The sequence below is a fragment of the Protopterus annectens genome, chromosome 4.part0, assembly GCF_019279795.1.
Source record: "Protopterus annectens isolate FY-2018-M chromosome 4.part0, PAN1.0, whole genome shotgun sequence".
Lineage (NCBI taxonomy): Eukaryota > Metazoa > Chordata > Ceratodontiformes > Protopteridae > Protopterus > Protopterus annectens.
In genome coordinates, this window is record NC_056733.1 from 1,817,865,213 (window position 1) to 1,817,878,049 (window position 12,837).

The 12,837-nt window shown below is 41.2% G+C and overlaps 1 protein-coding gene across 1 annotated transcript in view; it reads right to left on the reverse strand.

Moving 5' to 3' along the window:
* Positions 1-12,837, reverse strand: part of CDC23 (cell division cycle 23) — a gene marked incomplete in the record, with an annotated part of 1,734,005 nt that overhangs the window by 1,467,582 nt on the left and 253,586 nt on the right. The window contains 1 exon segment of the mRNA XM_044069509.1: positions 11,934-11,976. Coding sequence (XP_043925444.1) covers positions 11,934-11,976 — 43 coding nt within the window.

Below are 12,837 nucleotides of genomic sequence, written 5' to 3' on the forward strand. Positions count from 1 at the left end.
CACAGTTCCCCCTTCTCAGTAACAGTCGCTGCAGAAGTGCAATCATCTGACACCAGACATCCAGTGGGGTCATGGTAGAAGCTGTCTGAGGAAAGAAACTGATGTACTATGGGTTCTCCAACGTCAGCAGGTACGTCAGAATCAGATGAGGTAAATGGAGTATCAGGTCTAGGCCTCTCTCAGCTTTTTAATATGAGCTGGAAGCACTTATAGTGTGGCAGAATCTGCCATCTTGGAGTGGGCTAGACCCTTTACAAGCCTTACAGTAGTCTTCAGCACCTGGGTAGAAGAAACACTAAGTAGGATGATCTTTGTAGGGGATCTGCCTACCAGAATCACACTTACCCCTCCTAGATGACATCTAAAGTACAATTGTGTAAGTTAACTTAATGTAACAGTAGATGTTCAAATGATCATTGCAGCAGTAGCCTTCACTGTATGGGTTACATCCTGTCAAGGATACAACAGCAGGTCAGCTTCCAAACCTTCAGGGCACCTTCCACATGCACAAACTGTCAGACAGCTCTAGCTGAGTTGACTACAAGACAAGTTTGGGCGTGAAGCCCTTCAGAGCTTTCCTGCCAGCAGAGAGAGGGAGGCTAAGCCCTGAAAGGACAATTCTAAGGAAAACAAAAACTAAATATCCACATTATGGCAAATAAACCACACCAAAAAACAGAGGATGGAGTGAGGGAGCAGCTAGTGCAGCAGGGATCAAACATCTACTGTTATGGTAAGTTTAACTTGCATAACTGTACTATGTCCATCTTATTGATCACTGCTGCATTAGCTTTACGGGTAGGTTACCATAGCTATCTACATCTGAGAGGAGGAGGAAGAGTCCAAGAGCCCCTGGAAAGTGGTCCTACCAAAGCTTGAACTGGACATAGAGAAGGAATCAAGCTTACAGTGCTTTGTAAAAGTATGTATTGATGACCAAGCAGCAGCTTCTAGAATCCACCCCTTTCTAAAAAGCCATAAATGAAGGAAAGGCCCTGGTACAGTAAGTGTTGACCTTGTCTGGAATAATTTTGTTACTGTGATCATAACAAAAAATATTAGCCTCAGACAACCATTTGTAAATGGCCTATTTTAACAAAGAATGCCCCTTCTTACCTTCACAAGACATGAACTGCTCCAATGATCAGAAAAACTTAGTTCTGAAAAGACAGTATTAGAATTGCCTGTAGACATTCAAGGTATGGAGTATCCTTTCTCCCTCATTTTTAGGTTCAGGAAAGAGAATGGAAGAGACAGCTGAGCTTAAAGCAAATTATTACTTTACACATAAAAGATAGATTAGTTCTCAAAGAAACCCTGCCCCTATGAAAAATGAGTTAGGGTATCTAAGTTGCAAGCTCTTATGGTGTGTAAGAGCTTGCAACTTAGATACCCTTCTTACAAAGGTCAGAGCAATCAGTAAAATTATTTCCCATGTTGAGAAACTTGAGCCAGCCCGATAAGCTGGTTCACATGGACCAAGCGTTAGCTTCTTTAAAACAAAATTAAGATCCCAAGGAGATGCCACCAGTTTTCTTGAAATAGGTTTTGCATAAGAGGCCTCCAAGAACATTTTGACATGATACTGCATTGAAAGAGTAAGCGCCATGGGCAGACATGCTGAAATGACCAATAAATAAACATTGACAGAGGAATTGAAAAGGTCATTGAATAGTAACTCACAAACATTGCAAAAAAATGTATATTTTAGCGTGCAGTCATTGCTGCAGTCCTAACCGATCAAAAATCCAGGGTACAAGTACGCATGATATGGCGTCACCTCTCAATATTTTCTCAACCCACCCTCCCACCCAGGGAAAAAATAAAAGCGCAACAGTCCTAACACCAAGGTAAATTGCACCAAATCAAATATATGTCTCCCCCATCAACAGTATAACCTCAAACACTGGCCACACCAAAACACCATTCCACATGGGAGGGTACATTGGACTGCAAGAATGTGGATCACAGAGGTATCTCAGGTTATGGTAGGTACAAGAAGCATTGGCTGTCAGCATTCCTTGCAGGTAGGCTACTGCTAAGAACAATAAGCCCTATAGCAAATCAAGGCTGGCAAATCATAAGACCACTAAATTGCGGCAGTGCTTCCACCAAATAGCGGCAAAATAGCTGGCCTTCTGAGGAGACCAGGATGTGATGTAGAAGTATGCTGTGACCTTCGCCAGTGACTGCTCCCCAAATGAGCCTCCGATGTCATACAGAGAGGACAAAGTGCAATGCTAAAGAAAATCCACTATGAACTCCTAATCCCAAACACAAGCTTATCCCCATGAGCCAGAAAACAAAGAAAGTACAATGGTGGGGGTGAATGAAAAGGGAAATAGTCCTGCTTGACTGCTGGAACCTCCTGAGAACAAATAAACAAACAAAACAAACATGCAGAAACTATTTGTGTCCATCATAGTCCTGCTTAAATAATAGCCCCTGAGCCTTCAAAGCAAAAAAGTGGAAAAAATCTGCAAACCAAAATTTTAAATTAGTAAGTAGGCGCCCTAACCTCGTGGAAATTCAAAAGCAAAAAACAAGCTTGGCAAAAATACCTTGAAAGCAAGAAAGGATTATTGAAAGGTGTGCAAAATAATAGTACTTGCTCAATTGTACACCAGAAACACCCAGTTCAACCAAAAGGAAGTTCCAGTATCTTGCAGAATAGTACAAGGTGAAAAAGTAAGCTTCTCAAGCGCCTATAGAAACCAATCTTTCAGCAAAGCAAAAGTAATTGTAGTGGTTCTCAAACTTATTTGAGATCCCAAGCAGGAGTAGGATCTCTCGTGGAAGACCAAACAACTCGTTGCCCTCTAAGAAATTGATCAGAACAAAATTGAGAATACAATGGTCGTATAACTCCCATAGTGAGCTGGAATTTGCTAAGTAATGAGATGCCAATGAGAAAAAGACAAACCTTTGTGGAGTATGAAGAGTAACTGAAATTGCTGCCACACTCATCTTAGAATGTAGAAGGTCTGAAATTCTCCATAATCACTTTTATAAAATCTTCTTGAAATTTCATACTCACAAATTTCTTTACTAGAATAATCCAGAAAGTTACTGTCTGCTAAAGTTCAAAAATGAAAGTCCCAGATGGCATTTCAAAACAGAATATGCCAGGTAGTTAGAAAGGTAAAGTGAAGACATTTTCCAAGTAAGAAATTGAGAGTAAAAGGAGCCAATTTTCGAACAGAAGTAAAGTAAAAATTATGGATGTTGAGCAACCTCTGTCTGACCTTAATAAGTACCAGTGGGAGATTGGGCAATCTTGAAATAAACAAAGACATCCTTGTAATGTCTTGTCTGACTAATAGGTCCATGCCTTTGGGAAAAGTAGAAAGACCCACTTAGAGCATACACATCTTAAACCAGTTTTGGGAAGAGTGCCGAACCTTGAAAGCTGCTGTGTGAGGCAACCACATTGTGCAAAGAAATGGCAGAGATCCGTTTCACATGGAGAAGCAAATACATGAAGATCCAGTTTCCATTGCTAAGGGATCCATTTATGCGGCAGACTTAATCCCTGAAGAGTTAGTTAACGGCTTGGCGCTGTCAATACACCTGAATATTCTGCTAAGGAGTTCTCTGGGTAAGCCGGCATTGCCTTCCCTTGCTGGTATGCCACAAAATGAAAGTTCTCCCTTGAATTTTTCCTTACCACATGACAGTTAAGTTGTCTGTGTAGAATCCCACCTTGCCTGGAAACTGCTACTTATGCCTAAATGCATCTGTTAAAATCCTGTGCTGCCCTGGACCACTTGTGTTGTATCTGTATCAACTGTGTTATTTTTCAAAGTAGCACTGCTAACATCATCTTCATTTTGATGACTGCTAACATCTCCTTCTCTGTCGTTGTCATGAGCTGTTCACTATCCAGAACAGCCCCTTCTTGTTACTATCCATTATCTCTGAGGCATCAAAAATTCCTTATGAAGGCAAGGTATTATTTGAAACACAGGAGTCCCTGTTTCACATGAGTTCCTGAGTCCACCACTAATTCCATTTTTGAATGCAAAGGTAGTATTTGATTTTTGGCATCAAGAAGCAGAGATGCTGTATGTCCCTTTTTTGAGATACCATTACAAAGCACCTCACCTGCAGTTTAGCATTGCATTCTGGAAGCCGGGGTTAAAAGGTGCCATGAACCCTAATGCTGTTAGGACTGTCCTTGCAGTGGCTGTACTGAAACTACACTTTGATGGTAAAGACTGTTTTCCACTTTGTTGTCCGGGGAGAAAAAGCTTGATACAAGGGCAAAGATTCAGTCTCTCAGTTGCTTTATGTAAAAGAAGGGTCTTTAGCTGGACTGTTACGTTAGATTTCAGCCCTGAGTCTCTTAGCACTGCTAGATCACCTAGCCAAATGCCCAGCAAGTAAGCGCTTCCTTTTCTGCATGAAATCTGGCAGTCGTGCTGTAAGGGTAGATGCAGTTCCTTTCATTTAGAGAGTAAGCTTTCACTGTTTTTAGACAGCTACTTCCTTTGCTGGCACATGATGGAGCTAAGCCAGTTGAGCAAAAAGTTACCATGATAATCTCTTGATACCAGCTCGGAAATTAATACCTGTCTGCTCGACTCCCATAGGCATGAAGGTGGGAAGAAGGGATCTAAAGTTACAGATATAGTTGATCCAAAATGTTGAGGTACCAGTTCCCCTTCTTTGGTTTTGGAGGAATGAATGAAGTGAAAAATATAATCCTATGCAAGATTTGACAGGAACCTGGTAATTGGGCCCCCTGGAAGAGTAACAAGAGAATTTTCTTGTTGAGCTCTTTTTCAGGTAGGCTGTCTAGCCCCTATTTGGAGTAATGGAGAGAATTGGGTATGAGCCCTGTCTTGCTGGTGGGAGGGATGTCCAATACAATCTGTCTTGAGGCAGGTATGGAAAATAGACCTCTTGAAAAGCAGGAGCCATCCAGCCCATCTGCTGCCAGGGGTAATTCCAATTTGGCGGCCAAAAGGGTACTGGAGCTGTCCCAAAGGGTGCGTGCGGATAGAGAAAGTACTGGCAGCTGAAAAGTGAGATCATTGGAGTCCTGTCGAAAGGCTAAACCCCTGCCCTTGGAGCTCCCCCCCAGGACCGAACCCTGTCCTAGACCCCCCTAGACTTGTGGGCTCTGTCCCTCGTCGCTGCACAGACCTACCCTAGACTGGGAATCTAGCAGAGATAAGGAGGCTGTATAGTAGCAAAATTTCTACAAACTTGGCAGGCCACTTTCTAAAAAACTCCCATTTCTTTAAAAAACAACTTGCCAGACTCAAAACATTTTCGTCAGGTCCAGGCCAGCCAACCGCCAGCTTGTGGCAACACCTCCAGCAAAATTCCTGATCCCTCAGCCAGGCGCCTCTTTGCCACAGAGGAGGTGGCAGCCAGGCGTGCCCAGAAGTTGCAAGGAGTACCAGCCACCCTGCTCAGGAATGCACATCATCAAAGCATTGCAAAGGAATCCACCTACCACCTGTTTTTAAAACTGAGTTCCAAAGCATCACTCAATTGCTCAAGCCCAATTCCGAAAAAGCATAATATTGATTGTGAAAGGAGATAATTTTGATATTTTTGATATTTAAAACTGACGATTCAACCCTCATGCTCTCTCATTCCCCAGTATCTAAATACTCTTTCCCCAATTATCCGGGAACCTTTACTTTTAACCAGGAGGAACTTTTACCAACAGAAGCCTTAACACCTTAGGAGGCAGTTTCGGGTCTGTCCTATGCTTTCCGGACTCTTATGAGCTTCCCTATATGTACTGACCATCCTATTTAACTGGGCTGGGAGGCAAAGAATCAGGGTTCAAAGTTCTCTGGAAAACTCTGCCTCCACCACATCAGAACAGGAGGTATAGCTAAAGGCCCACAGGGTGGGTAAAAAAAAAATAAAAATTCCCTGCTGGAATCAGAGAGAAATCTTGACCTTTGACCTTCCATTTAAATCATGGAATGGAAGAGTCTCTGAAAAGAAAAATCAAAAGGAGGAGGAAGCCGGAAGGAGTAGAATCATCCACATCAGAAGGTATAGTAATCCCTATAGGTATACAAACTTCCCACAAAATACAGTTAAATATTTCCATTCAAATACGAAAATTCAAACAAATAAAAAAACAAAATATTGAGGCACGTACTTCTGGTTCGTGATTCGGTCTGAGTTTCAAACCGACAACCAGAAGATCTTCAACGCCAACAACGCAAAGAAAACGGACCATGCGGCAAAAGGAACGCAGCAAAAGATCGAGGGTACCATGCAGCGCATTTGTACCCTGACGCCTGGACATCAGAGACTAACAGCCACTTGACCGTGACAATATATATTTTGGTATGGGGCCGACTGGGACAGCGGACTACCCAAGTGTTAGGACTGCAGCAATGTGGAATGAAGAACATCCAGAAAATGTTGTTGGCACTAGAAAACCTTTTCTGTTTACTAATACATGATTTTTAGTAGCAGGCTTCCATTAGTACCTGCGGCACATCCTCAGTATACAGGTGTCAAATTAATTGACACTCCATCGACCCCAGCAGTCAAATAAATGTGACTGATGTTGGGGCATATCAAACACCAGGCCTTCTTGCATGGAGTCCTGCAAAAAGAATTTTGCCAGTTGATTGTTCAAAGAGCAGGCAAACAGGTCTACTTGTGGAACTCCCCACAGTGGATTAAATATTGGAAGACCCCCTGATCTACTTTTAATTTGTGAGTCTCTGCTCTGGTCCTGCTCAGCTTGTCTGCCACACAGTTTTGCTCTGATGGAATGTAGGACGTCTGTAGAGTGAGACTGTGCTGTGAAGATGTATCCCAAGCTAAAATAGCTAGTCTGCAAAGGGGGTACGACCCGTGTCCCACTTGCTTGTTGGTGGTATTGCCTATAACCCCCTTGAAGAGGTCCTGGTGACCAAAGAAGGCTCAGCGAGTTGAGTGCCAACATCTCCTGGATATTTTTGTGTCGAGTCTGTCCTTAGTGTCCCACACCCCCCCTGTATTTTAATTCTCTCTGAACTTCCTCCGCAACCAAAGTCAAAGCGTCTGTAGTGACGGACTGCTTTGGAGCAGAGAGGGAGAAGAGGAGACCTGGTTTAAGGATATCTTTTTGCCTCCACCAAAACATTTCTCTTCTGACAAACCTCAGCACTGAGATATGAAAAATTAAAGGGTGCTGATAAAGGGACAAAAGAGATCTCAGAAACCACTGTATCTTTCTCATGTGGCATCTTACCAGGGGTATAATGAGAATCACAGATGCAATGAGACCCAAAATCCTGAGGTATTCCCTTGCAGTGACTGAAATAGAGTGGAAAACCTAAGAGAGATCTAGATGAAGATCTGTTTTTTCTAAGACTTAAATGTTCTCTTAGAATCCCAGCTTGTGTAAGAGATCTCTCACCCAAAACAGAGAGAGAGTACTGAAACTTTGAAAGACTATGCAAAGATAAGCTACTAGTCTAAATATGGAAAAACATGGATTACCCTATAGTCTGCACTGAGCTATAATTGGAGCTAGACACTATTTACACTCTTGGTGCATTGGATAGTCCAACGGGTAAGGTAAAGAATTGATAATGTGATCCAGATGCACAAAACCTTAAGAAACCTTTGAAGTCTGGATGAGTAGGGGGTGAGATGATGAGCATATCAGCCTAATATTGCTAAGAAACTTGGAAGAGGAGGCAACAAGTTGTGAAGTAACATCATTTTGAATTTGGGTGCTATCACAACAGGTATTAGGAAAGAAAGATCCAGAACTGGTTGCCAAGCATTTTCATTCTTAGGCACTAGGGACATCCCTGAATAAAACCCTTCCACACCTAGAAAGGAAGAAATGCTTCTATCACTTTGGGACAGCATGTGATGAAGAACTGGTGGAAATGAGAGTTTCATCTGGAGGAAAGGTCTCCCTGCAAAGGCAGAATTTCCTCCCACTGTCATCTACAACCTGGATAAATGATTTTCAGAACCCATTTGTCTAAAACAATCTGTTGTTAAAAATGGAGATTCACACTTTCAGGAAGAAAAACGGGGCCAGTGTAGGAGGGGACACAAGGTCTTTTGAATAGTCATTCAGACTTGGACTGTCCTTTGTTTTGGGAGGTTCGAGACTTTTTTAGAAACCCCTTGCCATTTCTTCTTAAACATCTGTTTACGTCTATTTTGTTGAGACTGCTGGATATAGGGATAAAAATTTCCTTGTAAAATTTGTAAAAGGAAGGCCAACAAATCTTAGAGATTCCTTGGATCGGCTTGCCCTTTCATCAGACTTTTTGATCACATCTTTTCTCCCTGGGCCTCCTCTGAAACAGGGCACCAGCCCAGTCAGATATACCCTGGTTAACAAATGTCTAAATAAATTAATTAATTAAAATAACTAAATAACTAGATAAATAAAATCTACAGCAAGAGAGCCAAAAACAATCTCTACCCTAGGGAGAATTTAAAATCTCATCTTGATCATCTGGGAGGTTCTAAGAATGCACCCATCCAAACTTTCTCAATACAGTACCAGTGGCTACAGACCTGGAAGAATTACCTGAGGCATACACACACTGTAAACCATGAGAAGTGACTTGTGCAACAGAAGAAAGTTATTTAAAGCAGAATTTTTCTCATGTGAAGAAAACAGCAGATAAATCATTCCTCATATTTTTACAATATGTCAGAACAACTAACATATGAGCATGACAATTCAAAATTCTGAAAAATCAAAGTTGCAGAAGTATGCACTTATACCTATCAATAATGGTTCCAGCCTTATCAGAAAGGGCAGGATTAGAATTAACTAAGTCCTTAGCAGCAGTGGGATCAACTTATGCTGTAGCTGCTAGGTCAGTTTTGTGAACAGCATATAAAACTGTAAAAGACTGAGGAACTTTAGGCATCATATCTGTCCTTTTTAGGGGCAGCTGACTGACTATCCGGAAAACTGCTGGTAGTAACACACATCCTCTAAAGCAAAAAGAACAGGAGGAATGGGTGTAGGTTCTGGAAAATCCTTGTGTAACAACTTATTTTCTGAAGGACTGAGAAACCTCAGTGTTATTCCACTGCAAACACAAGTCTATGTCAATCGGTCAAAGGATCAAATTGTCAAAACCCACATGGCTGAGACCATATGGTCAATAATCTGGTTCGTCAAACAATTATGACTCAGATTGTGGTACAGAAGAGATTGGGGGAATTTGCCATTTTCCCCACTGTGGTGCTATCTCAGAGTTGGTATAAATTAGCAGGGAGATTGTGGGGTGCAGGGATGATTTGACATTGTGCTGTTGGCAGATGCTGTTGAGATTTATATCAGTTTTTTATGAACCGCATTGTCAACCATATGTGTTTAAATAATGTGGTTTTTGATAAACTGATATAGATCCTTGAAAACACTGGCATATTCTAGCAATAGTCTCAGAGAAAGAGAAACCCCCACAGTCAATCAGAGCTCTCCTCGGAGTCTAAATAAAAAAATCTAAGGAAAAAAATCATGTATCCATCCCTGCATCTTGCCTTTCAGTTTCAGAATCTTGAATCTCTTCAGGAAAAGATGAACCCCTCTTTTCTACCATAAACTACGTTACATGAAGGATCAACAGCCTGAATTAAATCATATGCTAAACCCAAACCACTCCCATCCAAAGAAAAATTGAGGAGGATACATGCCTGGTTTTCAGTTTCTTTTTGACAGGAAAAATGGGGTCAACCATGTTACTAAGATCAACAGCAGGTTCTTCAGGGATAGACAGCATTCTGACACAACAGGAAAACCTTCCCCGTTTTCTCTCCCAGGACCATCAAGAGTAGCTCTCCTTTGCCCACTGAGGGGACCCCAACAGTTGCAGCGGACATGGCTGACCCCTGGACCATATTGGCTGTAGGTGCTATACCAGGGGGATCAGATGTAAAAGATGAGTGGTCTGAGGTGCAACAAATGGCCACAGCAGAGTCACCCACCTGTGGCAGTGGCAAATTGCTAGCATGCTGTGGTGGCAGAGACTGTTAGCTTATTTTTTTTTCTTTTAGTGGCTGAAAGGATGAACCATGGGCCAGTAGTCTGTTCTACAGTCAAGCCGAAAATGGTCTCTTTCCCAGGGAAGACAAGCAACAATTGCTGGTAAACATTACCAGTCCACAAAAGTCATTTTTGACAGAAAAATAGTAAAACTCACTTTAATACACTATACACAAGCCCACTAAAGTAAAACAAACATTTTCTTCACAGAAAACAAAATGTTTTCAGTTACTTTACATCAAGTTTAAACTAACAGAAAAAACAAGTGCTCCATTTAAAATTATGTTACAGTATCAAGACAGCCTGTTGAACACACCACTCCTAGCTTTAAGGTAACTTTCCTGAAGAGGAAATTAATAAAACCTCCAAAATGAACAAAAATGGAAGTTTTCCCCCCAAAGGGAACTTAGATGCTAGCAAAGGAAAGCACTAGCCAACTGTCTATCCTCGAAAGACTCAGAGGAGTATACTCTTCTGCAGCAGTAAAGCCCTAAAGGAGTTATTGCCCAAACTTAACTTTTACTCAGCTCAAGCAGCCTGACAGTTTGTGTGCAAGGAAGCTGGCCTGTTATAGGGTCTATATTAGAACATCGAAGTCTGAAAACATCGAATGTTCTAATACCGAACCCAAAACAGCAAACGCTGAAAACAGCGAAGCTGCAGAACACAGATTTTTTCCCTAGGGAAAAAAATTGTTTGGCCATTTCTGTGGCTTTGTTATTTTCAGCACTGTGGTGGAAAGTCACAGGTCGAGTTCAGGTAAGTTTGCAATTGTGCGGACGTTGGGGTTAGAGCACGGGTTAGGTGAGTTAGGGCGCAGGTGAGTGTGCGATAGTGACGGACCTTAGGGTTAGGGTTTGTGTTAAGGTAAGTGGATAGATAGTAGTGTATGTACACAGTTTAGTGCAAGGTTAGAAGTAGGGTTTTGTAAAGTGTATATGTGTGGATTATTTATTTTGGTGTGCTTGTGTTGTGTGTGTTTTGTTGGAACAGCGATTTTTTTCCCTGGGGGGAAAAAAAAATTGCTGTTCTAAGCCTTCGATGGTTTAGCACTTAGAGGTTAGAAGTTCGAACATATGGTGTTCGAACCTCTGCCGTTTCGAAATGATATAGACCCCCTGTTATAACCTTGGTAGGATATAACCCATATAGCTAAGGCTACTGCAGCAGTGATTAATACAATGAACATCAAAACAGCGTATATAAGGAAGGAAGGTTCTCCAATGGTGCACTTATCAGGCTTTGAGATGCTAACGGTACCAACAACCATGCTAAGATCAGACCTACAAGTATGAGACCTGCGTTTAGGCTGGCAGCATGACAGTCTGAGGCTTTATGCTTCTACATTCATCTATACACCTCTATGGTTGCAAACGGAGGTCATATGTCAGATGTATGCTTGAGGGAAGGTTTAAACTTTGGCACCCTGGCCGGAGCAGCAAAAACCCATCTGTTTGGAATACTTCAACAGTGATTTCAGTCAGGACATCAAATGTTTTGGGAGTGTAATGCGTTGACAGATTTTTAAAACTCCCTACAGAGTACTCAGTCAGAAATATTAGGTGAGCAAATGGCTGTAACTAAGGAAATTATTCTTTTGAGCTGGAACACAGGACTGATTTGTCTAGACCCAGTAAGGCCTTATTAAAGTTCAACTCTGTTTGCTGAGGAAAAAAAAATACTACAAAATGTAAATTAAAGTCTCAACAACTGCATTTGAAGTATTGAATATTATAATGGAGAAAAAAAGAACTACAAGAAGGATCTTTATAATTACACCTCCAACATTTTTGATTGGGAACACAGAAATTAGTTTATAAGACCAAGCAGCACTTTATTCTACTATTATGTGCTATATTCAGAAATATATACATTATACATACTTATGTACATTTTTTGACAGTGCATATATTTGACAAGAAAGTCTAATCCTTACCTAGACTATCCACTGTCTCATCATCTTTCTTCTTTTCTCCAGACTGTAAAATAGGAAAATAAAAGATTAGCGAATGACAAAGGACTTCCAGTTTACACACTATTTTAACATTACCCTCAGAAAGAATGCAGCTCTTGAATAATTAAAACCACCATAAGGAAATGACAAACTTGGGTTAGTATCTGGTGCATCACTTCAGTTGTGGAGTGGCAGACTAATTATAAAGAACACCATAGGATGAGGCACAGGAGTCTTCATGAGCACATCTACTCCTAACACACTCAACTTTTTAGCACAAGAAATCTGGACAAAGCCAAAAATAACTGGGGGACAATAGGACCTAAAATAGGGACACATTTTAAATACCGCTTGGATAAATCTAGAATGTTACAAGGTTTTGTATTAGCATGCATTTTCTGGACGACACTAGGTCTGAAACTCAAATGACTGCCATTTAGTGACTTCAATTCTCATTTTATAAGGAACATAGGTTGATACTAGCCTATTGGTCCTAGGGCCTATACAAGCCTATCCATAACAACTCCCTGGCTGGTACAGATCAAAAACCGTAGCCAAAAATCTAGACTGTGAAAATCTGGACTTTTAAGAGGTATGCATCCATTAATATTGCTAATATTTAGCTTGAATATTCTGTACAGTTTACTGGATAATGCATGCTGTAAAAACATTATGCTAGACAAAGGTTGCTTTTAACACAGACATTACTGGACAACACAGGTTCTTGTGCTGTAAGCTATACTACTGTAATTAGTTTGCACAGCATTGTCACAGAGAGAACAATTGCGTTGTACAGTTCATGGCAACACACCACAGCAGGAGTTGCACTGCTCACACATCAGATGCATGAAAGTTTATTTATATGATGGTGTACAGAATAAAGGTG